Source organism: Podarcis raffonei, chromosome 9 (genome assembly GCF_027172205.1).
Source record: "Podarcis raffonei isolate rPodRaf1 chromosome 9, rPodRaf1.pri, whole genome shotgun sequence".
Taxonomy (NCBI): Eukaryota; Metazoa; Chordata; class Lepidosauria; order Squamata; family Lacertidae; genus Podarcis; species Podarcis raffonei.
The window spans coordinates 37,088,500-37,115,051 of NC_070610.1; the positions used below are offsets into that span (position 1 = coordinate 37,088,500).

At 42.8% G+C, this 26,552-nt stretch overlaps 1 protein-coding gene across 3 annotated transcripts in view; it reads right to left on the bottom strand.

The window, feature by feature from the left end:
• Positions 1-2,470: 2,470 nt before the first annotated feature.
• The window catches only part of KLHL2 (kelch like family member 2), a 37,384-nt gene continuing 13,302 nt past the window's right edge, over positions 2,471-26,552 (bottom strand). For 2 of the 3 annotated variants that reach the window (XM_053402923.1, XM_053402921.1), the window contains 11 exons: positions 18,882-19,044; positions 15,741-15,850; positions 13,441-13,557; positions 12,229-12,378; positions 11,272-11,389; positions 10,913-11,125; positions 10,477-10,578; positions 8,951-9,079; positions 6,391-6,531; positions 5,830-5,973; positions 2,471-3,501 (listed from right to left, as the gene is read on the bottom strand). In XM_053402923.1, the coding sequence (XP_053258898.1) occupies positions 3,473-3,501; positions 5,830-5,973; positions 6,391-6,531; positions 8,951-9,079; positions 10,477-10,578; positions 10,913-11,125; positions 11,272-11,389; positions 12,229-12,378; positions 13,441-13,557; positions 15,741-15,850; positions 18,882-19,044 (1,416 nt within the window). In that variant the 3' untranslated portion in view covers positions 2,471-3,472. The remainder of the gene's footprint in view (positions 3,502-5,829; positions 5,974-6,390; positions 6,532-8,950; positions 9,080-10,476; positions 10,579-10,912; positions 11,126-11,271; positions 11,390-12,228; positions 12,379-13,440; positions 13,558-15,740; positions 15,851-18,881; positions 19,045-26,552) is intronic. The other variant, XM_053402922.1, reaches the window with a different exon arrangement.

Consider the following 26,552-nt stretch of genomic DNA (forward strand, 5'->3'; position numbering starts at 1 on the left):
GTTACCTTACTCTCTGCTTTATGCCAGGAATCTACTGGTATCTTCCACATGCAAACAGTGAGGCCAGCAACTGGCATTGATATATATATTTTAAAAGGTACAACCTGCCCTTCATTATTGCCAGGGTTGGGTGTGATGTAACATATTGCAATCTTAAAAATCAGTTTATAAACAACACACTGTCGGGCTGAGAACTAAAAACAGACGGGTGAAACACTCATTAAAACCCACAAAAGTCAGTAAAAAAAGTCTCCTCTCTCACAAAGTGTTTGTCCCTTATATAGTTGTAGGGAGAAAGCACTCCACAAACAAGGATGCCATGCTGGGGAAGTTTGCACCACCACTTAATTAGTCTCTAACAGATAACATAAAAAGATTCCCTCTGCTGATCTTGGAACACAGATAGGTTCAGTATTTCATGTATTTGAGTCACAAGCTCTCAGAGAAGGTGCCGTGTTTTAGATATTTGAGTTGCAAGCTATTTAAGTGTGTAAAGATGCACAGCCATTTAAGGCTACAAAGGTGCAGCCTTGACTTAGGCTGGGAAATGAATAGATGGCCAATGCAGTTGTCTAAAGGTTGATGTACAGTGGTACCTCGGGTTACATATGCTTCAGGTTACAGACTCCACTAACCCAGAAATATTACCTCGGGTTAAGAACTTTGCTTCAGGATGAGAACAGAAATTGCGCGATGGCGCGGCAGCAGCGGGAGGCCCCATTAGCTAAAGTGGTGCTTCAGGTTAAGAACGGACTCCGGAACAAATTACCGTAAGTACTTAACCAGAGGTACCACTGTACTCTGATTCATATTGGTTGTATAAGTCAAAACTCTGGCAGCCACATTTTGCACCCATTGACATAAACTAGACAGACCACTGCTACTTTTAAGCTTCCCTGCCAGAAACGTGTCCCAAGTGTGTTGTCACTGAAGAGTTAACACCATCCCATCCTCATAATGCAGTTCAGTGATGTGGTAAACAGCTCAGAGGTATTTCACTCGAGAAACCAGTTTGACAGTGACAGAATGCTTCTTGATTTTAAAAGGAAAGAACACACTCGTTTGGAGTGCTCTTAAGGGACTAGCCTTTTCTCAGACATCTAGTTTTCTCTGAAGGGTGGACCTGCACGTGGATAAGGAGAAACATTCAAACATGAGCTTGTAAGTGGTACAGCCCAGACAGTTTACCTCCCTCTAAGAATCAGGCTAAAGAGGAGCCATTATTTCATATAACATATGCTTAAGTTACAGACTGCAATAACTAGTATATCAAGTAGTGAGCACTTTTCCTTTTAACACAACATTTCTTCCAAAAAATTTTTTGTCTGGTGTGGAATGTGGTTATCACTAGTCATCAGGCATGGTAGCAACCCAGAACCTTCATGTGCAGCTGTTTCACATGGCCAAGATTTCAGATGGAGCAGCTCTCTGACATGTCCATGTCCATTTCTACACAACTTAAAGGTTTAGGAGTCCTGTTATATTTTGCATTTTGTCTCCCTATTTATACCCTTTCCTGTTTGTGAGGTCCCCATATGCATGTGGCTGACCATTGTAGGAAAGAGTGCAGTAAGGGCTAGACACCTTTGGGTCTGATCAAGTAATAAACATTGGAATGTACAAAAATCTACCATACTGCTTCAACATTCTTCCCTACCGTCTTATATAAAAACATCTTAATCAAATACCAATTTTATCCTTTCCCCCTGATATATACACAACATTCCTAGACAGCTTGTTGTAGCACTCCCTTGCTCTTAGTCAGAAGTTCCTAATGTTCAAAATACAGTGGTACCTTGGGTTAAGAACTTAATTCATTCTGGAGAGCTGTTCTTAACTGTCAGGACTGGTCGTTGTCCTCTTCAGATCACCACACAAACGCTTCTTGTTCTTTTATAACTTTTATTGTGTATCAACAAAACAATCTTATAAACGGTTCTTAACTATTCTTCCTCAGAGTCACTTCTTTCAGATACCTTCTGAGCTCTGCTTCTCCATGACCAGCCACTCTCAAAATGTCCGCCCTTCGTTTTCCTGCTCTTTTTTCTAACCTCCTGGCTAGAGCTGGCTTGTATCTCCCCTCCTCCGAATCTGAGCTAGAACTTAACCCTTGCCTTTCCTGGGAACATCTCTTCTATTTGATTCACTGCTCTCCTCCCCCCCTTGGGGAAAGCTTTCTCCCTCTGGGAAACTGGAAACTTCTAACTCTAACTCTTCTCTGACATTAACCTGAAACTGTTCTTAACCTGAGGTACCACTTTAGCTAATGGGGCCTCCTGCTGCCGCCGTGCCGCCACCGCGCGATTTCTGTTCTCATCCTGAAGAATGGTCAGCATGGTTCTTTTGCTCCAAGCAAAACATACTCAGTTCATCCAATCTGTCTTCCCAGACAGTTATGAAACAAAAAATACCTGTCTTGTTGAAGAGGGAAATTATTTCATCACTTTTACATTAAATAGAAGTCCCAAACTTTAGGAAAAACAAATATGCAAAGTTTTATTAAAAGAAAAGAAGTCAAAATGACAATAGTTTTGGTCATATTTAAAGCATCCAGGAATTGTTTGTTTACAAACATTTTCACATACAGGAAGTACATAATTCATAGCAGCTAGTTACACAGGAAAAGTTTTAAATGCCATGCAAGTAAATCAGAGCTCCATACATTCATTATAAACCTGCCATTATGCCCATGCCAAGTATTAACCCTTATGACAGAGTTAAGAGAGATAAATCAAAACATAACAAAAGAGATCTTGGTAAATAGAGATCACCAATACATTAGTTTAAAACATTTTGGCATTACACTTGTTTCATGAGCATTGTATTGTATGTTTTCTGTGGCATTTGTTAAAGCATTGGTAAATATCAAAATATACACCTCTGTTTTACAACATAGTACTGGCAAACTTCAAAGTTCCGTGCAGAGTATAAATAGTATCATCAAGTTCCAAACAAGTATAAAGAAAGTCTACTTACACACACACTTAAATATGCACACAATAGTAATGTAACCAAAGATGATTTATAAAAGCATCCAGATTCTTGTGCCAGCTTGTAGTACTAAGCTGGGATTCAATATTCCTCCAAAAGCCAGCAGTTAATGGATATTTTTTTCTTTGGAAAAAAGACACCAGGAAACACTATCTTTTACTTTAAAAAAAAAAATCCAGTCAACCATGAGACACATGATTGGTCCTTAAGGAATTTTGTCCAGAAACCCAGCAAATCCAAATTGTAGTCAACACAGCCAGCTACATCTCAGTCAGATGCTGCTTTACATCAAATAATGCTACACATTGCTTCAAACTGGAATAATCTTCATTTTCATCCTTAATTGTCGCAGGCCACAGCTTCTAACATGTCTCAATGTGCTACAAGTTAAGAAGTGACTTGATGCTCAATCACTTCGACATCACTTGTTAAAGCTTGCTTCTACTGCATAATCAAGGTAGGGAGAAATCTTTGCACCAACTCACAATGGCTTGTCAATAACTGTAACACCTACAGAAAGAGAGAGAAAGCAGGACTTGAACTCTTATTCAGAGAAACATTCCTATATGGTTGTTCTAAAACTACGTAATTCACTTTATCGTGTTAAAACAGCGGTGTAAAAATAAAGATGTGACCGGATTCTGTGGCTAGAAAGCAGGACTGATCCTAGAGTGGAGTTATGGAGTTTTGCTTCACATACATATTTCCCCCTGAAACTAAAATATTTTCCCTGAAGGGGGCTTTATTTGCTGTGCTTTTTGCTGTAGTGGGTCTTGGGCTATAATTATGTTTTAGTTCTAGGCTGGATGTCTGCTTATTTGCTATCTGTATTTATTGCGCTTCATTCACCAAATAAAAACGAGTACAATTTACATTAAAACTGTAAAATAGCATCAGAAAACCACCAGTGGCAAAGTTGCCAAAAAAACAACCCCAACAACAACCAAAAAACAACAACAGCACAGAACATCAGATCATAGCAAAGTAGAAGGGAAGACATCTACTCGGTGTGATTTTCTAGAAAAATAGGTGCCGGAACTCACCATGACCACCTCCCTCCTTCTCTTAGAATGGCAATAGCGCCCACCTGAGAGGTGCTGGACTTGAGTTCCGGTGAGTTCCAGCTGAAACAAAGCCTTGCATCTAGTCAACTAAAGACCTGGGTGAAGAGGTGTGTGAACTAACTCAGAGAGGAAGTCATTCGACAACCTGGAAGCCACCACAGAGAAAGTCTCCCCTGTCTCCCCGCCCCTCAAACCATATTTTGCCTGCACTGCCAAAATGACTTCCCACACTGATCGCAACACTTAGGCAAGCTGATGTGGTAGGAAGTGCTCCTTCAGGTATTTGGAGCCCAGGTCATTTAAGCCTTTAGCAAATTGGAAACCAGTGCAGATCTTTCAAAGCCAGCATAATACATGTCAGGCTAGACACTCAACAGTAGCCTTGCTGCTGCATTCTACATTAACTGCATCATCTAAACAGTCTTCAAGGGCAGCCCCACAAAGAACATATTGCTAGTCTAACCTGGAAGTTATCAAAGCATACATTGCTTTGGCCAAAGAATCCCCTTCCAAGTGGGGCTGTAGCTGGCGAACCAGCCAGAACTGGAAATAGGTATTCCTAGCCATTGAAGCGAACTGTGTCTCAAGTGACAGTGATGGATCAAGGAGTCCTGCCCCCCTAAATGCACATTTTCCTTCCAGGGGAATGCAACACCTTCCAGAACTGACCATCTCCCTATATTCTACACTTGAGAACCTGCAGCACCTGAATTTTGCCTGGATTAAGTTTCAGTTTAGTACTCCCCATCCAGACTACTACCATCTCCATACAACTGACAAGCACCTGAACTGCTTATCCTGAGTCAGAGGCAACAGAGAGATAGATCTGGTTGCCAACTAACTCAACATCGCCTTAATACATCTCTCAGTGGATTTCTATAGGTGTTCAAAAGCATCTATAACTAATGCTCTTTGTATGGATTTTGTTTCATTATTTCTGGTTTATTCACATTTTATCTGTGATGAAATTGTCTTACACGTTGTTTTTTATGGACGCCGCCCTCAGAAAGCTTTGACTCTTAAAAAGGTGACATATACACAGTGGCGTCGCAATGGGGGTGTGTGGGGTGGTGCGGTGCACCCCAGGTGCCATGTCTGGGGGGGTGACAAGAAGGCAACCCGCGGCAGCTGCATGTGGAGGATCCTCCATTCGCGGCTGGAGCCGTGAGTAGAGGATCCCGGCGCCAGTGGCAAACTGCTATGTACAGCATGTGTGCAGTGTCGCACGCATGCGCTTTATGCAATGACACCGCACATGCACTGTACATAGCGGTTTCTGCCGGCGCCGCTCAAGCGCCTTACAGATGGCGGTGGGATCCCTCCATCGCCACTACAGCCGCATGTAAAGGATCCTCCGTTCGAGGCTGCAGCTGCGAGCAGGGGATCCCGGCACTGTCCGTATAGCGCTGGAGCACCGGCAAACCTCTATGTACAGTGCACATGCGGCGTTGCTATGTAAGGCACATGCATTATACGTAGCGACACTGCACATGCGCCCTATGTAGTGATGCCCCGCCCCGGGTGTCAACGCCTTCGTTCGCCCCTGCATATACATATTTTAAATGAGCAAATATAAAGATGAGAGCTTGGTTTTCACCACATACAGATGCTATCTGTGTTTAACTCCATTTATATCCCATCCAGCCTCCAAGAGCTTCTACATCCATTCACATAATACACGCTCACTGAGGGAGCATAATGCAGTCCACCTGCCCCTTCATTAACCTCCAGAAAAAGGGAGAAGACTCCTCCTTTTTAACTTATTCTTTATTACCTGCATAGCTTCTTCCTGTACTCATACATGACGATACCACGGTCCACTTATCTGTTGTAGGGTTATAATATTCCACTGTTGCCAAGTTACAGGAACCATCGTCTCCTCCAACTACATATAAGAGCCCATTGACAGCACAAACCCCTAATACAAAGCAGAAAAATAGTGTCAGCGCCTGGTTTCTTAGCTTACCAGGCCACATTTGGTGCCAGGAGGTTGTAAAAAAGAAGCATTAAGGCCTTTCTAAGTGACAAGCTAAGTGCACAATTATTTATTTGATAAGATGGACAACCATGTATTCCCCCAATGTAGCATTTGAGGCTAGTGGTTTATCAAAATTCAAAACTGCCATAATTTTTGTCTGTTGTTATTTAGTTCTATGGTGAAAGTGGCTGTGTTAGTGTCATATACTGAATTATGTTAGATTTCTCATTACTCAAAGCAAGGTCCTCATCAGATAAATAGCCTGGGGGGTAGATGTGGAAGCAATTAAAGCCCAAGCGAGTGTCATTTCTATTTTCAATGCTATATTAAAAGTTCTTTGAAGGCTGTAATATTTACCTGCATTTCTCCTACACATGTTCATATCTGCCACCTGTTTCCATGTATTGATGGTGGGATCATACACCTCAACACTTTTTCTGACTAAAGGACCATCATGGCCACCTACTGCATACAATAAGTTGTTTAAGACACCAACACCTGAAAGGAGGGGGGGAAAGCAAAACGAGTTAACATTAAGAAAAAGCATAAATCCCCACTTCTGGGGTTTTAGCAAGTACCAACAAAGTACCAAGGGGTGGGAGGTGGGAATCAAAAAATTTCAGATGCAATGAAAGTCACATAAATACTGTATTACATTATACGTTCATAGGCACCAACACATTCACAGACACGAACACACACTTAGTATGCACCTAGAATTTGAGAGTTTTGAAAAATGTCTTCACACTTTTCCCCAGCAACTCTTACAGCCACCTTTAGGTCAGTTTGTTTATCCCAATATTACATGGTTTGCTGGAGCTGTGTGTGGCTTTGTTGAAGGTTCTATTGAGTTCATCAAAGGGGCAAACTTTAAACTAATGAAATACTGGCCCACAGCTGACTCTCTTACAGTGCAATCCTTTGTCCAGTGCAATCCTATGCTAAATTACACCTAGACAAGTGTGCATAGGATTGCACCTTTAGCCAATATGCTATGCTAGTTCTTGGTCTTGCAAACCTTAATGCAGCTTACAGGAAGGAAATACTGTGGGGTCCTGCAACAGATTCTATAAGCTAAAAAACATAACATGCAAGAATAAAAGGGCAGCGTAAGCACTATACTAGCAAACAAACTGCAGAGTTGAAGTGAGGCACATCCTTGCCTTCCTTCGCCACCAGTCAGGAAACCATTGGCCCCTGGGAGAAGCACTCTCTACCTCTCGGAAAGAGAATCATGGGAGAGCAATCTAGCCCCATCCATCTGCCAGAGGAGGAGAAACAGCTCCTCCAATCATTACTTTCTCCTTCCCACCCCATTTCCCCCCCTTTTCAATTTGTATATCACTTAGTTGCAGCAATCTCTCAGTGGCATACAGGAAACACAAAGCAGTAAGACTAAAAGTGAGTCAAAACTATAAAACCAGAATTCAGCTTAAAAGTCTGCAGGAATAAAACAATGTTTTCAGTAGGCACTGAAAGCTTAACAGGGAGGGGGGGTCCTGTCTGATCTGGAAAAGAGTTCAATAAAACTGGGCCCACTATACTGAATGCATGGCTCCTTGGTAATAAGAGTCGTGCATCCAAGCCATGGGGGACCACTAACAGTGACTCCCTTGAAGACCTCAGTGACTGAGCAGGGATATAATGGATCAGGTGGTCCATTATGTACCTGGATCCACGTTGTTAAGGGCCTTATAAATTAATACAAGAACCCTGAACCTGGTCCAGTAGCATATAGGCGGCCAATGCAAGCTTGAACACCGGGTTTATGTGCTGCCGATAGTCCGACCCTATCGACTGTCTAGCCACAGCATTCTGCATCAGCTGCAGCCTCTGCTCAAGGGATGAGTGCACTGCAATAATTGAGTTTTTGACGGTACCAGTACATGAATCTCAATACAAATTTAACCAATCATCATCATCACCATTATTATCCAGGTCCAAGAACAGCCATAGTTGGAGGACTAACTGTTGCTGGCAAAAGACACTCCTAGCCACTGAGGCTATATCTGAGCTTCCAGCAACAAAGATGGATCTGGGAGCACCCCACCCCACAAGCTCTGAACCTATTCTTTCAGAGGGAGTGCAACCCCACACACAACCGGTCAATCTTCAGAACACAGGAAACACCAACCCATCTTCCAAGGATTCAGGCTCAGCATACCGGCCCTCATCTACTCCACCACAGTGCCCAGTGGTGCAAATTGAACTGGACACCAAGTACTGAATGGGTGTAATCCAGACGTATGCAAACAAAATTATGTTTTCTCAAGTCATGCTGAACCAGAAATTGCTTTTTCAAAGCCACTGGCATTTAAGAGTTTGCTGCTGGGAGCTTCCAACATAAATACTTAAATCGGGATTCAAAAAACAAAAAACAAAACAAAACAAAACAACCAAAGTCAGATTTTTCAGTGAGTAGCTGTTAGATCATACCAAAAACCTTTGAAAAACAAATAAATGGGGGCGTTAAACCAGCAATTTAAAAATTAGCTACAAAGAAAGATTATCTTGAGAACACTTCCTGATTGCAACTCACAATGTCAGTTCCTTCCAAAGAAACTGATAGCAATTGATCTTTGGAATGTACCTGTCACCCCACCTTGAGAATGGTAAAGCATGAATGGCGAGATGACCCTCTCCAATCCTGCAATTCAAGCTAAAATCTGATCAGAGAGACATCTCATATTCCAATAAATGCAATTATTTCCTGGTTCATGAATTATGTCCCATATGCAGCAATGAGTGTGAGGGAGGTGCAGGAACAAGTTCAAGCAACAGTAAGACAGCTATTTGGATTTTGAAAATATGTGTACCTGCCATGACTAGTTTAAACCCCCCCCCAAAAAAAAATTGGGATTCCTTGCATTTTTTTCTATTTGACACATAGAGTTCTCATTTAAGTTTGTTTACTCACCTGCTCCGCTACGTCTAGTGCCCATCTCTGCAACATAGCTCCATTCATTTGAACTGTAGTTATAACACTCCACTGTACTAAGGCACTGACGTGATGCACCATCATAGCCACCGACGGCATACAGCATACCTGGAAAGAGGATTAACAAATTCTGCATATACAGATACACCAGTAGATGATAGGTCAACCTTCCCGAACCTGGTGTTGCCCAAGTGCTTTGGACCACAACTCTTGTCTTTCCTGACCACTGATCATGCTCGGTGATAGAAGTAAAGAGCCCAAAAATATCTGGTGGGCCCAAGGTTGGAGAAGGCTGCATTAGATTTGTATGATGTGCATTTCATGGAGGATTAAACCTAGAAGCCTTTGTGTTAAAAGGGGTGACTGATCTGAATGAGAAAGCTTCCACATAAAATAGTTAAGGTATGTGCTCTGTGTAACTGAAACAATGCAAAACCATTTAGCGTGGACGTTTGCATTTGATATTAGGGACGCGGGTGGCGCTGTGGGTAAAACCTCAGCGCCTAGGGCTTGCTGATCGCATGGTCGGCGGTTCGAATCCCCACGGTGGGGTGAGCTCCCGTCTTTCGGTCCCAGCTCCTGCCCACCTAGCAGTTTGAAAGCACCCCTAAGTGCAAGTAGATAAATAGGTACCGCTTTATAGCGGGAAGGTAAACAGCGTTTCCATGTGTTGCGCTGGTGCCGGCTCGCCAGAGCAGCTTCGTCACGCTGGCCACGTGACCCGGAAGTGTCTCTGGACAGCGCTGGCCCCCGGCCTCTTAAGTGAGATGGGCGCACAACCCTAGAGTCGGACACGACTGGCCCGTACGGGCAGGGGTACCTTTACCTTTACCTTTTTGCATTTGATGCTTTGTGCTAAATGGGCTTTTCTCAACAAGGGTCTATTTTGAAGAGAACTTGTCAGGTTCCACTCAAGTCCTTTTTTGTGAGGTTTGATGGACTCACACTTTGAAGAAGCTGAACGAAAGCAAGGCAGCCTTATCTGAGCTGTCTACTTCAGATAGGTTGTGGTTCAGTTTAAATCATTCGTACATTTCAGAATAAACAAATACTTTCTCTTTAAATATTTTTTTAGACATTTCTCTTTCAATCATATTCATTTAATTCAAGATTTTTATTTTTATTTTAAAACATGAGCAGTCATTTTTAAAAAAAGGACTATTCAGCTTCTCAGCTGGCCAATAAAATCTGACTACTATAGCTATTTCTTAATATAGCAGGCAGCACACTGCCACTTTCTCCTTGGCACAAGGAAAGCAAAAAATTAATAAAATAAAGATAAAAATACTGTACTAAGGTGGTTAGGAAAAATTCACAGAGAACACAGCAGAGGGCACTCCTGGGTCTAATAAATACTTCATCTGAAGATGGAGTTAGACTGAAAAGACTAGTCTGCTTTGCAAAGTGCTTGCTATGAACATATGGTGTATTTAGGAGTTAAGCTTGGGAACAGCTATTAGTCACATGGACACCAGAACCAATTTAGTCTTAAGAGGAGACCTTACCTCCAACTACACCTACACCAACACTACTTCTCCTTGTGTTCATTGGAGTTACATGAAACCATTCATTAGTCTTCATATTATAGGCTTCTACTGATGATAGACCTGTAACAAAGCAGTACACAAAGCTATGAAGAAAGAAGGTATTATTCATTCGTTTCTCCATGAACTATTAACAGGAATTAAGAACTTATGAACTCTTTTCTATCATTAGCTACGGAGATGACCGTGAGCTTGAGAGTGCTGGTCTCACTCAGATGAATTACTGCGTGTTGTGTTTTCATTTTTATAAGCACAATTTTAATAGTGCAAAACGACTTGCTGGGGCTGATGGGAATTGTACTGCCAAGCATCTGAACCAAATTGGTGAGGTCTGATCTAGAAGACTGTCATCTCAAAGTAAGAATGCAAAGTACAATATGAATGAAATGCTCTATACCTGTACTTCCATCAAATCCTCCCACAGCATACAAAAGTCCGTTTAATACAGCAGCCCCCAAAGTGCTTCTTCTGTCTTGCATGCTAGCAACACTTGTCCATTGGTCCTTCACGGGATCATATGAATCCACCGTACGAACCCTCAAGGAGCCATTGAAACCACCAACGGCAAAGACAAGACCACTCATGTATACCACTCCTGAAAGAAAAGGTTCTGCATTTCAGGCATTGGTCTCTGCAGACCATGTATGCTCTTTTGTTTAAAGACTGCACACATAAAAAAAACATCCTTCTTAAAAGGAAGTTGTTGGCATGGAGTTACCTAGCTATGTAAGCAACACTATCAATTTAAGCAGCTACCTGCTCTGCATCTTCTAGAAGGCAGCTCAGCAACTTGGTGCCACCGTTCTTCCTTAAAATCGTAACACTCCACACTGCGGATAGCTTTGGGTGCTTGTCCTCCGACCACCACCATCAGCTTCAAAGGAAGAAACACATCGTAAACAACCTTGTTGCTTAGTCACATAAATGGAGACAACAACGGAAAATTGATCATTTCATACAAGTTGCTATTCTATGTCTCAGAGTAGTTTGTCATGGTCTTTGGCTAGAGCAATAAACTTAGGAACTATTCACTTACGCATACCCATCATGTATCAGAATAGCATCTTTGAACTTCCTGCATTCCCCTTTTCTTTTGGAGACTACATCTGCCAAGGCGACTGTCAGGAGAAAGAGTTCCACCACCAAAGTACACAGGGATCAATAAGGAGGAGATATAGTCCTACTCCTACTGTCTAACTTTGCTGCCACCAGGGTTTTTTTTTGGGGGGGGGGAGAGAAGAGTCTTGCTATAATCTATAACGCTGCTCCTTCTGTTAAGTGGTCACCTTGACAATTCATGGGACACATATGGAACCAAATACCTCCATTCTACTCACTAAAAAGGCAGATGCTCTTGACAGGCAAAACAAGAGTCTCTCTGCTGAACCACCATGACAGTCTTGCCAGTTACGTCATGGCACCCCAATATTCTTGAACAAGCAGAACCCTACTAACAAATATGAAAGAAAGACGTTCTAGATTGATTGTCTAAATTCACTTACTGGATTGTGGTGCGCCTCTTCCTACTGGTGTGTGTGTGTGTGTGTGTATGTGTCCCATTTGACTGTCTTAAATTACTCCAAAATCACTGTATTTTCAATAAGACTGCCACATAATTAAATCCATCTGTTACATCTCTGCTGAACGTTCTCTTCCCATAATGCAATGCAATACTAAATGGCGAACCAGGTAGCCAAGAGTGACGGGTCTTACTTTTGGAAGGCAGGCTGGTGTTCGCAGCCTTGTTCGTGTGGTCTTCATCAGAGCCCTTTGCTCAAGTGGCAACAAATGGTACTTCATCGCTTCAATGAGGTAATCCTTACACGCACTGCTGTTTTTAACAAGCGGTTCCTCTTCGACTCTCTGCGCATTAAACATTTGGACAAAAGTCTTAACAAGTACTGCTATGCAACAGGTGCACACTAATATGTTGGCATGTTCATCTCAAGATTACCCCTATGCCAGCCCTCTTAAGAAAGAAAATACAAGCCCTTTGGATCTGTTCAATAAGAGATGTAAGCACGGTGCTTCCAAAATTTTTGGAACCCTATAAAGAAAAGGCATTTCAAGAGGGTGGATGCCTACAGGCTAGAAACCAGAATATAGAGACAAGCACAGAAGCTGTATACCCTGGCAAAAAAAAAAAAGCAATTTGAGTATCACTTGTTATGTGTGCTTTGGAATTCTGTCCTATGCAAAGACATTTCAGTACTTTTCTGAACAAGATCAAGGTACCTTATTCAAAGAAATGAAAACAAATGGGCTCAAGGAAAAATGAGGTGAATATTGCCAATTTCCTTCTGCATGACATGCAGAAGGTTCAAAACTCACTCCCTGGCACCTCCAGGTAAAGATGGGGTTGTCCCTTATTAAACTCTGGAGAGCCCTGCCAGCTGGACCAAAGTGACTTCATTTAAGCTGGTTTCCTACATTCCTAGGGCAACAGGAAATATTAATTCCCTTCAACAAAATATCAAGGAAAGCATAAACCAGTACACAATTGTTCTAGTATAGCTGCAGATTCAGATTCTTAGCGATAAACCATTTAAGGCAGGTCACTTCAAATTTAGGTGTAGGTTTTTGTGGGTTTTTTTGGGGGGGGCTAGTTAGATTGATGAAGTGATTCCTCCAAATTAACGGAGCCTTACCCTTTCCACTATTAACTATTTTCAAAAGTTTCACACTCGCCAAAAAGCACGACACAAACAAGATAAAAAAAGACCCGGTTGTAACTACCAAGATACAGAACGCTGAGCAGATTGGTAGAACCTTAGAACCAAGGTAGAACCAAGAAGTGCTACCTGTAGTTAAGTGATTCTGTCTCCTTAATGGTAAATATTCTGTTCCTATGGCTAAGTCTGTACGCTTAAGGTTATACAGAATAAGAGAGAGGGCGTGCACATCAAATGCTTACTTTTTACTTACCTGAACCAAATACTCTCGGGAGAGCAATGGCAGGCGGACATGTTCCATCAGGCGTGCCATGAGCTCCTGTCGCACATCTTTGTCGTGGTTGACCCATGCGATCACCGCTTCAAACACCTTGAGTAACAAAAGGACACACTATGAGTTTTGAACATTTTTTGGGGGGTGGGGCAACAGGGCAGATTCACATATTATTCTCTCTTAAGAAGCCCTTCTCTGCGAGTGCTGTAATTGAGCGTGGAGAACAGACACCCTTCCATCAGGGGTCAGTAGCACAGGAAAGGAGCCACAGCTGCCGCCCATACTCTGTGAGCTATCCTCAGCAGGTCCTATCCTTTTAAAGATGCCAGTAGCCTTCTCACTCTCTAAATGGTTAAAAAGGGGTACCAAGCCCAAGCTGCTTCCCTCTCTCACCCCAAGCATCTTGCTCCTTTTGAAAGTGGCTGCTCTCCTCCCCAATCGTCTCTTCCCCAATCACCTTCAGCTTCTCATAAGCCATCAGGAGGATGGAGTATATTCTCACCTCCTTAAAGGAATACTGTGGCTACTGAGGATCCTCAGTCCTTGGACACAGCTACATTGGCAAAGAAAAAGCGCTTCGTATGCGTTGTACAGTGGTACCTCTGGTTATGAACTTCCAGAGGTCCATTCTTAACCTGAAACTGTTCTTAACCTGAGGCGCCCTTTTGCTAATGGGGCCTCCCGCTGCCGCCGCACAATTTCTGTTCTCATCCTGAGGTAAAGTTCTTAACCCAAGGTACTACTTCCGGGTTAGCAGAGTCTGTAACCCGAAGTGTTTGTAACCTGAGGTACCACTGTATATGCATTATAACACTGTGACACCTGACGGCGCTTTGGAGTTCCGTTTTTGCCAACCCGATTTCTCATATAAAGTTTACAACGCGTTTCACTGAAACGCTTCTTTGATGTGTCTGGATCCAGCCCTTACTGAGGTTCAGCTATTCGATTAAAATGTTTGTGTTTTCACAAGCCGCCGGAGTGGAATTCAGCATCGTGCTAAGCTGATCCTTTCATCGGCACAGGCATTTCTCCTTGTCAGGTGAAATGATTAATCCTCTGCTCTCCCTGCGAGTTGTTCTGGGGGTGGGCATAGGGCATGTGGGGCACGTGTGCGGAAGACGAGAATTCCCCCAAGGATGCCAACAACTTGGTGTTGTTTTTTAGTGGTCTCCAGTTACAAATCTTGTCAGCGCTTACCACTTGAGTTAGAAGGATTATCTATAAAATTCCCATACTGTGCTAAATATATCTGCAGTCTATGAGGATGCTTAATAGAAGTTCAGTTCAGTTTGCAGCAAGGGTACCAAAAGATCTGCTGAGGATTTAATTAAAGGATAAGAGTCATGCAGCTCTAAAAGCAGGCCGAGATGTGGGCTGACAGCACTGCGCCACTGCCAAGACTCAGAGAGTTGGACAGTGATGCTGCAGTAGCGTGTCAGCCCTCACCGAGGGAAGAAACCCACACAGGGCATGTGGCAAAAACAAAACAATCAGAACAGCTTCTCCATATGCCGAAAGTCAGCACATGCTCTACTTAACCTACATCTCGGCCCACATTCAGTATCATATGATCTTGCTTTGTAGGCCTATGTGTATTCCAATATCTGCACTATCACTGTATAATACTCATTTTTAGGTAGGATGCTTTAGCTGTACTTCAAGGAAAGCCTTGAAGTTGGCCAACTATAATGCATTGCGCATAGGGCAACCTTTCAAGATGGCCCCAAAACTGCTACTGGTCCATTTCCAAAGTGCTGGCACATAAGCATATAATTTGAAGCCCTACCTACTCAACTTTGGACCTTGTTACCTGAAGGCTTGTCTGCTTCCATATGAAACAGCCCAGGAACTAGGTTTTTGGGTTTTCCCCCTTCCCACCCTCATTTTAGGAAACCCTTCTCTGGGTGCAGCTACCATCTGTGGTGAAGGAAACGCCATTTTCTATTATAGCAACTTGCTTTTGGAGTTCCTGCACTCCTGGGAGGTTCACCTAATGCCTACGTAAAAGTCTTTCCAGGGGCAGGTGTTTTCCAGTTATCATCATCTGAAGACTTCTTATCCAATAAAATGTATTATTGCTATTATTAAAATTTATATACCACCTTTATCTTTCAAAGATCTCAAGGTGGCGTACATGGTTCTCCTCCCCATTTCACCCTCACAATAACCCTGTGAGATAGGTTGTTGTAGATGCGGCACATGAATGAAGGTTCCATTGTATCTGATTAGACCTTAAGATTCTTTAAAGCAGCTTTCAAACTGGGAGAAAAGGACCTTACCTTTTCCTCGGATGCTATTGTAAGTTTGTCACTGGATATTAAACTGCACACCTGTTCTACATCGAGGTTCAGAAATTCCTCACAAAGTACAACTTCAGTAAAGTGCTGCTCTGTTTAGAGAGGGGAAAAATATCTTTGAATGCACACGCGCACACCCGTGTGATGCAAGTTAAGAGGTACTGACTATAAAAGCAAGTGGTTTCCACTGCAGTGACTACTTGCTGGGGCACACGACGGCAAAATGAGGAAAGCACATAGTTCATATATAGTAAATGCACATATATGAAGCATTCTAATACAATAACTCACCACAATATCATTACAGCATTTGGGATAATATTATTTGATATTCAGGTGAATGGGTGGATAGAGCTGTAGCCATAATGGCACACACCAAAGGGGAAGAAGCAGGCTTGGCAGAGCCCCAAGCTTTGCAGACGTACAGAAGTTCTGCTAAAAATACCCAAAGGGGAGAAACAGCCCAATGAGTACTGAGTATGTTCAGTGGACAAAGAATGCTGACTGTTTGGGGAGGAAGACTTTTGCCTTGCTCATAAATTAAAAGTTGGTTTAAATGGACTCTGGCCCCTGAATGGCCAAGGCAGCGCAGCAGGAGTTGGGTTCTTTGGCTAGGGGAGGTATTTTCCTTCTGTCCATCATTGGAGGATTTTTGCTTATTTTTTTAAGTTGAAAGGGTGGCAGAGGCAAGTTAGTACAACAGGGCATTGTGTACCTCCAGGGTGGCTTGTTCAAGGTTGGGAGGAATGAGACAGAATGTTGGGAGGTGGAGGAAATGGCTGATCAAGTTCTTTGGGGTGGTTTGTGGTATACAGAAGACAGAGGGCCTCTCTTTTGTTGGCTTCATGATTTGGATGCTGTAAATCTGACTATGGGGGCTGCAGTCAGGGTAAAACTCTCTGGGGTTTGGCGTTGGACAGTTTGTGAAGACTATGAGGTTCTACGAAAGGCTGCAACTGAAATGTGATTGCAGTATTGCCAGTAGGTGGTTTCCTTGGCCTTGCTGCCATTGAACCCTGAAAAGGAAACCAGATGGAAGGGAAATAGAGTAACCTAGAAGGGGGTCCTGGCTGGCTGATTGACATACTAAACAGGAGCACTCCACACTGCCAACCTTATGTTGAAGGCCCCACTTGCCACATGGTAATTCAACAGTTTAAAGGGACCCAATCTGATTAATGTGCTATTCAAACACAGTAGCCACATTCTCAACAGATTCTGCAGCAATTCAGCCTAGGTGATTGGCAAGTTGCCCCTTTCGTAACATCTATGCTCTCTCACACTCAGGTTCTCAGAAACGAGAAAAATAGGAAAAATAAGGAATCTGAAGCGGCATTGTTATGATCAGCCGTCTGTTTAGAATGTAGTTCGTTGCCTAGGAAATCTTTTTAACTGTTTGAGGCATCTCCTTTTGTCATGAAAGAGGAACAGATAAATGAATTATTTTGAATAATTTGTTCTGAAATTATATAAATCTTACAGCTGAGCGAAGGAAAAGAAAAATGTGTGTTGTTGAGACGGAGGCAGAAGCCTTCCCCAAAGACCAAGATGGGGAACCACCTGTGGCCATTCAGATATACATGGGCTTCATCCCCTACCAATAATGAGCAGGGACTGTGGCAACTGTAGCCTAGAAACATCTGGAGAGCCATCTGTTCCCCAACCCTAGTCTATAATCACTGGCAGCAGCCAGGAATTGAATTTGAGATGTTCATGTGTACAAAGCATGTCCGCTAATTCTCAGCTACGCCTCCAATCTTGTTTGAATGTTCTAAGCTGCTCAGAGGACCCAGACAGCTTTCCTATGGTTTCTTGGGGGGTGACCCACAGGAAGGAGGGGTACCCAGAGAGCTGGAGAGCCCTAAAGGAAAAGGAGATCTTTCCCTCCTCGCTACCTTGTATCAGCAGTTCAGCCAAGCCATTGCCTCATATCCAAACAAGTAGCAGAGCCCGTGAAGCAGTTCAGAGATCAACTACTCATTTGCACTGCCTTAAAACCTGACTTGACTAAAGACAAGGGATCTTCTCTCACTTCCTCAAACTTCATAGAATCATAGAGTTGGAAGAGACCACAAGGGCCATCGAGTCCAACCCCCTGACCATCAGCTCTGCCATTGATCTGCTGCCCCCAAATGCTAGAACAACTGTTTGGGTAAAATGCTGAGGAGCAGAGTTGCAGTAAGAGAGACCTTTCCCCAGCTTCCAGCCCTTTATCCAAGATACTGCTGCATGCAAGTGTGCACAGGCTATATAGGTCACAGGAAGAAGTCCACTGAGACTGCTCCTCACCCTATGCTATGGTGGGGACTATAGCTGTCAACATTTCCCTTTTTTAAAGGGAAATTCCCTTATTCCGAATAGGATTCCTCGCAAGAAAAGGGAAAAGTTGACAGCTATGGTGGGAACCCTCTCACCCATGGGCCAATCTTACCCTGCTAGGGTATCCAAATTGCCGTGCAAGGCCATGTCCCTCCCAAGCCTCATCCACCTACTCATCAGATAGAATGACTTAGGACATCATCTAATGAATGATGGTTGAAGTTATGTATTTACCACACACACCTATTGTCATGGAAGAGAGTTGTATGGAATCCTCTGCTAAAAAGGAGGGGGGGAAACACTTGTTTTAACAGTTCCTTGCAAGGCACTTTGTACTCCCAACTTTGGGTCTTCAAAGCACCTTGTGCCAAAATGACTGTGAAGTCAAACTTGACCTTCAAAACCTATCATGATAAGGAGAGAGGGGCTCATGGAGCCAAAAAGGTTCCCTATAGCATTGGGGCTTGTCTACAGAGCATCTGGGAGAATTTATTTGGGTAAGGCTAGAAAGCCCTGGAAGGCTTGGGCTGCACAGACTCATTTTTTTATACTGGTGCCTAAAATTTTAATGTGGTTTTAATTTCTGGTTTTAAAATCCACTCGTTTCCTAGTTGCTTCATGATTTTTTTTTCTTGCATGTGCAAAAAGTCAAGGCAGTCAGTTCTAAGACTTTCACATCCCCAACATTGTAGCTCAAATTCCCTCTTGTGCAAGCAATGTTAAAAGGCCGCCACATTAGACAGCATTAGAAACAAAACCACAGTCCAGCCAAGTGTGTTTTTTTAGAATCGGTGTTGCACTTGCCTGCATAAGTGTTGGCCTTGTTCAGAAGATCTGTGCATGCATGCATGTCAGCAAAAGCGCGAAAGCCTAAACAGTTCACAGGATGAAGTTGGGTTTCCAGAAAATCACAGCAGCTCTTCTTTACATCCTGCAACTGCAACAAACTAGCTGCCGGGAGAAGTACCTACAATAACCAAAACCAAATTCATGCACACATTGCCAACGTCAACAACAACGAAAAGGAAAACTTAAGGCACACGTATTAGGAGAAACATTAGAACGGTAGAGAATATGACCAACAGAGGTCTGCATTTTAAAGTCACCACCTTAAATTTACGGTACTAGTGTTGATTGTGATGCTTGCTGTGAGAAAGTTTTAAAAACCCTGTATTCTAGATAAGTTATGGCTGATATTTCTATTCATTTTCTATCATTCCGACTCATTGGCCTTTGAATCCAGATGAGTTGCCAAGGATTGGGTGACTGCGGAAATGCAGTTGCCCCTTTTGTCGCATGAACTACGATGGGACAAAGTTCCTTCTATTTTCAAAGGTTTATTCATTTTTCTCCTACTGCTCACTGTAGGACTTAATCATATTAGCACAACAGGGCTGGCATTAAAAATAAAAAATGGTTAGTGTTTAAGAGGTTGACATTGATCAGCTTCATTCCAAAGCGCTATCCAATTCTGTATTCCCAACCCCTTTATTTGATTGACTCAATGAAATCTAAGTAAGCTCACAAAATGGGCTTCTTTGTATACACTGCATTGGCTGTTAGCAGTTGTATACGGTATTCACTTTTAAATACAGAAGCCATGGAATGCTAGCCGCAACTGGAACACATTCAAGAGGACAGACACCACTGACTTTACTTTACTGCACTTAATTCATCTGCCCTACACAGAGGATGCTTCTGGGTTCCCAAGGGCTCACTGAACCAGCAGAGAACTGCAGAAATGCCTCAAGCAGAGATCCTTTGCGTTTGCACTGCTTGTCTTTCAAGAAAAGCATGAGTCAAGATAAACAGCTGTAGTGGTGGGTGGGTGGCAGTGCAGAGGGCTAAAAATAAATTTTGACATCTGTAGCACAAAGCTAATGCTAACACTTTACATTTCACCCAAGAAAGCTATTAGCCCTCATTCATTTCAGATGTAGCAAGTCGTTCCTAAAAATCATTTACAAGCCACATGCCTCCTGAAACAAGGCCTTTTTAAAGCGACCAACTTTTTTTTATAGCTCTGCTTGAAGTCCAAACACTGTTTACAGACCGAGCGTGTGGCCTTGTCTAAAATGTTCCCAGCTGCCCAGCACACTCTCCCTCCAAACAAATATTTACACTCAGTTCTGTTCCATGTTATATGCTGTTCTCTGGCACCATATGTATAAAAAGTGAACTGTGCCAGAAAAAAATACATAAGCACAAATCAGGAAAGGATCAAACCCCACTTAGGTGTAGTTTTCAAGGCAGAATTTGCCATTTATACACATGGGAGCTCTTAAAAGACTGCACCCTTTGGATCTTGTTTAGGGACGTTTTTAATATTTGATGCTTTATTGTATTTTGAATTATGGTGCTGCAGGAGACTCTTGAGAGTCCCATGGACTGCAAGAAGATCAAACCTATCCATTCTTAAGGAAATCAGCCCTGAGTGCTCACTGGAAGGACAGATCCTGAAGCTGAGGCTTCAATACTTTGGCCACCTCATGAGAAGAGAAGACTCCCTGGAAAAGGCCCTGATGTTGGGAAAGATTGAGGCCACAAGGAGAAGGGGACGACAGAGGACGAGATGGTTGGATAGTGTTCTTGAAGCTACCAGCATGAGTTTGACCAAACTGCGGGAGGCAGTGGAAGACAGGAGTGCCTGGCGTGCTCTGGTTCATGGGGTCACGAAGAGTTGGACACGACTAAACGACTAAACAACAACAACAAATATCTATCTATCTATCTATCTATCTATCTATCTATCTATCTATCATCTACCCAGCAGCTCCCTCCCCAGACCCCTCAAGCTCTCCTGCTCCCTGACGTATCAGTGAGAGTTGTTAGGCAAGTGGATATGAGAGGTGCACTTTCTCCCAGTGAGGCCCCACATTTTTGGAGCTTCATTCCCAATAGCCTTTAAAAATCTTCAAAAGATACATTTCTTTAAACCAGTGCTTGGTTGAATTGTGCTATACCGTGAAAGTTAATACATTAGCAGAATTTAAAAAAAACACTTGTAATATGATAATGTTTAAATTTGGAGGTAATTAGAGATAAATATTTTATTGACATGCATGAATGAAGATAATACAAAGGAACCAAGGCAAGGAGTAGAGGGAAGTCGAGGGATTCAAGTAATCCCACAATGTGGATTTAATATTGATTGTGTATACAGTTATAAATGCTTTATTTTATGTTTTTCTCTTTAATGTAATGATTTTGTGTGTGTGTGGAAATCAATAAAAATATTATTAAAAAAGGGGGGGAAAGAATTGTGCTATAACGCACTTGGTAAAGAATTTTTTTAGCTGCTGCTGCTTTGAATCTGGCTGCGGGTTTGTAATTGGGTTTCATGTGTGTTAGTCTTGTAAGATGCCTTGCAAAGGCAGCATCTCCTGAAAAGTATTAAAAAATACTTTAAACAACATTGAACATTCCTTAGAGTCTTTTTAGTAGCTTTTAAGACAGATCTGTGTCTTTCTACTGGCAATCACACAGGCTTTCTTAAGGCCACTCACAAGACACACACACACAGCTGTCTCCCTGCTGTAAATTATTTTGTAAAATTACACTTCCCATTGTAGATATTACCTTAAAATAGCTTGTGCAGAGGGAACGTCAGACTTATTAGACATTTATATTTCATATACAGGCCCTATTCAGGTGTTCAATCTCCTCACAAGTAAGGAAAAGGTGAGAGAAGCAGGGGTACAGTTTAAAGCCCTCCACAAGTTTGAGGGAAAAGTGTCGCGAATTCCTCGCGGCGCTTTTAGCAGAAACGCTCAGAGTCCCAGGGTTTTTCAGTGCAGTCTTTTTAATGTGAGCTATATACAGGTATTTACAAAAACAGTCCATACAGAGTACCTGCTCCTTAAGGCAAACGAATACTCTCCACCACAGCACCACCACACCACAGCACAACCACCAACCTAACTGTTGAACAGGCTTTCCTTTTTAAAACAGGTGATAGCCAATCACATTAATCACACTCCTGCTGAGTCACTCTGACCCAGCACTTCACAGAGTATTGCATCATCCTGTTGAAGCCTGCAGACTTACTCAGTATCCTGCGAATCCCAATGCTGATGTAACTGGTCCTTTTCCACCAAGTGTCTCAGATAACAAGTACTGTTTGATCCTAGTGGATGACTATTCTAGATTTGGCTGGGTCTATCCATTAAAGCAAAAGTCTGACGTTGCCCAAACTTTGAAGTTCTGGGTAAGAAGGGTAGAAAGGCAACTTGGCGAAAAGACAGACGGGGAGGAGAGTTTATGGCAAGCTCCCTAAGAAACTGGTTGCGTTCCCAAGGGATTAAACATAGGCTTACCAATGTGGCAACGCCTCAGGAGAACGGAGTAGCAGAGCAGAGTGATATAATCTATCACTTTCATCTGCCATTCTTCCAAGGTGGGTAGATCTTGTGTCTTCCAATACTTTGCGATGAGAATTCTTGCTGCTGTTGTTGCATACATAAAGAAAGTTCTATCCTTCTTTGGCACCAATTGGCCGACCATGCCCAGGAGAAAGGCCTCTGGTTTCTTCAGGAAGGTATATTTAAATACCTTTTTCATTTCATTATATATCATCTCTCAGAAAGCCTTAATCCTTGGGCACGTCCACCAAAGGTGAAAGAATGTACCTTCATTTCCTTTACATTTCCTGCTTTTAACGCATTAGGCTGCATCCAATGTTGCTGCTCTGCTGGTGCATGGGAATTCCATATGTTCAAGGGACTTCCTCTTCCGTCCCTCCAGCTCCCTGAGCACCCTCAAAATCAGCTCCAGAGCAAATTTTGGGGGGAGGGGGAATCACAGAATCATAGAGTTGGAAGAGACCACAAGGGCCATTGAGTCCAACCCCCTGCCAAGCAGGAAACACCATCAGAGCACTCCTGACATATGGTTGTCAAGCCTCTGCTTAAAGACCTCTAAAGAAGGAGACTCCACCACACTCCTTGGCAGCAAATTCCACTGTCGAACAGCTCTTACTGTCAGGAAGTTCTTCCTAATGTTTAGGTGGAATCTTCTTTCTTGTAGTTTGGATCCATTGCTCCGTGTCCGCTTCTCTGGAGCAGCAGAAAACAACCTTTCTCCCTCCTCTATGTGACATCCTTTTATATATTTGAACATGGCTATCATATCACCCCTTAACCTCCTCTTCTCCAGGCTAACCATGCCCAGCTCCCTTAGCCGTTCCTCATAAGACATCGTTTCCAGGCCTTTGACCATTTTGGTTGCCCTCCTCTGGACACGTTCCAGTTTGTCAGTGTCCTTCTTGAACTGTGGTGCCCAGAACTGGACACTGGTGCCCAGAACTGGGGAGGAAGGGAAGAGAGGGGAGGAAGGGAAGACGTGTTGCCCCATTGGAATCCTGCTGGTGCAACACTGGATGCAACCCAGTATGTTTTAATGAGCTTGGAATTTTATCGGAAGGGTGGGGAGAAAATCCCTAATTAACAACAACAGACTGAATTCAAACAGAGTTAGTTGGTGTGAAGTTCCACTCAAATGAACAGGACTTAAGAGCAAGTCTATATCCACGCCAGTATGTATAAGAAGAAACTAAATGAATGAATGAATGAATGAATGAATGATATTGCAAGTATTATTATTACCTGTAAGTCACACTGAATTAATGGTATATTATAGTTCAAAGGGAACAGGTGACGCTGTGGTCTAAACCACTGAGCCTCTTGGGTTTGCTAATCAGATGTTTAGTGGTTTGAATTCGCGTGACAGGGTGAGCTCCCATTGCTCTGTCCCACCTTCTTCCAACCTAGCAGTTCAAAAGCATGCCAGTGCAAGTAGATAAGTAGGTACCGCTGCGGTGGGAAGGTAAATGGCGTTTCCATGCACTATGGCACTCGCCACAGTGTCCCATTGTGCCAGTAGCGGTTTAGTCATGCTGGCCACATGACCCGGAAAGCTGTCTGTGGACAAACGCTGGCTCCCTTGAACTGAAAAGCGAGATGAGTGCCACACCCCATAGTCGCCTTTGACTGGATTTAACCTTCCACGGGTCCTTTACCTTTTTTACCTATATTATAGTTCAAACACACCCATAAATACATGCTATAAACTCTTCTATGATCTCAAAAGTAGATCCTGTCTTATCGGATCTCCCTTCTCCTCAACCTGCCTCCTATTTAGACTCTGGTGTTGCTTTACGCCTAACACCACAACAGTTCAACAGTCCTAACACCTCAAAGCAGCTACCGATTAAACTGAACCAGACTAGGCCTAGGAAAGAAGCTACAAATTTTATGAGGAAGATCACTTTCGGGGGTGGGGGGTAAAGCTGGTCTCAATCAAAATAGTGTGATACTACTCACAGTAGTTTATTTCTATGTCAAACCGGTCAAACCAATCCCAACAATTAAGGAATTTTTTTAATCCAGCAAGCTATTAGGTGTTAAAAATCCTTAATTGCTTAATTGCTGCCGTTGAAAGTGTTGACTATGCAACAGCTTGAGACATTTTCTTGCATTTAGTGAACATTTGGCCAAACAGTTTGTCAGAAATGCTACATGCTGTACCAGATAATGAGTTGAAAGATACTGGCAAGTCATATCTAACAGGAAATAGGACTCAAATTGCAAAGGACGAGATCATTAGATCACTGGTATTACACAAGATGGAGGGCATTACACACAGCATTTGCATAGCGCAGTAATGCACAGCAGCTGTTCGGGTTTTTTTAGAGAATTGTATATAATTCTCTACCATCAAGAAGGAGAACAGCCACAGTGCAGCCTGCTTGTTCAGGTTGCAAACAAAGGGGATGTGGCATATACATGAACATCTGAAGTGAAGGAGCATAAATTGATGCCCGTAAAGGCTGCAAAATCTAATGCTTCTGGAATCAGTTGCAGAGACCCTCAATTTGTAGCCACAGGATTCTAGTTTCCATAATTGCAGCTATACCTCTTCTCTATCATCAAAGTCCAGCCTAATGTCTAATAAAACACACTTTGAAGTATACACAGTGTAGACTCCTTACACTAAAATTTTGCTAAATTCCATGGAGACACCCAATGCGAGTTGCCTGTAGGGCTTACCCAGAGCTCAGCCGTCCTGAAAAACAGAGGCACTGCTTGATTCCAAAGTCCACAATGAAAAACAAGACAACCAACACCTGTCAGGATGAAATGCCAGGTAAGGAGCTTTCCACCTTATCTTGGGTGGGTCAAAACAGCTCTGCTGTACTGGCTCAGTCCTAAACATGGAAACCCACACATTTCATCTCCATTAACATAATCAAGTAAACAATTACTTTTAGCTGTAGATGGATATGAATGAAGAGTTTCATAAATGAATAAAATATAAGGTTTTAATTACTTCTAACTCCCTTCCTAATTCAGGGGAAATAGCCCCCCCCCCCAATTTTCATCACTCTTTGCAGATACTGCAAATCCCTTGGAGACTTATCTACTCTTTTGTGAAAGACAGGCTGTGAGTACAAATATGAGTAAAAGGAACTGCTTATAAAAGAGCTTTGGCGATGGGGGATCTCCATGTAATCAATGCATTAGGTACCAATCCCAATGACTTCGGAAAGACATTTTGTGGGGCCAAAGCACTTCAAATATGTGAAAACGAAGAAGCAACTTGTAAGTGCAACAGAATACCAAATGATGGCTATATAACAGAAGTCATTCTCTTGCTGACCGTGTGTGTGTATGTATGTGTGCGCATGTGTATATTATATATGCAAAAACAGCTGTGTCAACACGCAGGGCCATATTAATATGATGCTGGCAGTTCTGCATACTTTACATGTGGCTCTCCCCTATTCACATAGGGAGTGGCAATCAAATTTAACAGAAAAAGAGGAGCACAGGTGAGAGGCGCTGGACTCTCGCTGCACCCACTATTCACTGCAGCTCTTAACAAGCACTTTTCCCTTTCCCAAACAGACTTCCAGCATCAAAGCTTAGCTAAAAGGAGGTGGTTTGTAAGCACTTGAGGGCTACAGGAAGGCAAGTCATGCACCCCTTCTGCGGTTAAAAACGAGACCCACACCTTCCCTCCTCTCAGTGCAACTGGCCAGTTGGACTAGATGACCCTTGGGATTCCTTCCAACTCTACAATTATATGATCCTACATTGGTCTCAAAGCGCCACATCACAACTCTAACTGAAAAACATGCACAGAGGCCTTCCAGGCAGAAGAATCTTTAGGCAGATTTGGAAACAAGCTTGAGTTAAAGGTTGACTACACCAGCTGCCATCATTAATACTGTGTTAGATACTGCGATCCAGATGGATACTCAGGAAATGTAATAACAGTACATTGGACGGCTTATTATTGCAGCATGTAGGCTGGAATCAGAAACAGTATATAAAGCTGAATGAAGAGTGTCCATAAATAATGGGTGATGTTGCTGCACCAAGATCTCTGCTACTCTTACATGCCACAGTTTGCCCTAATAGTTCAAGCAATGACATTTACCCATCGGCAGAGCCCGAGTACTGTAAACGCTGAACA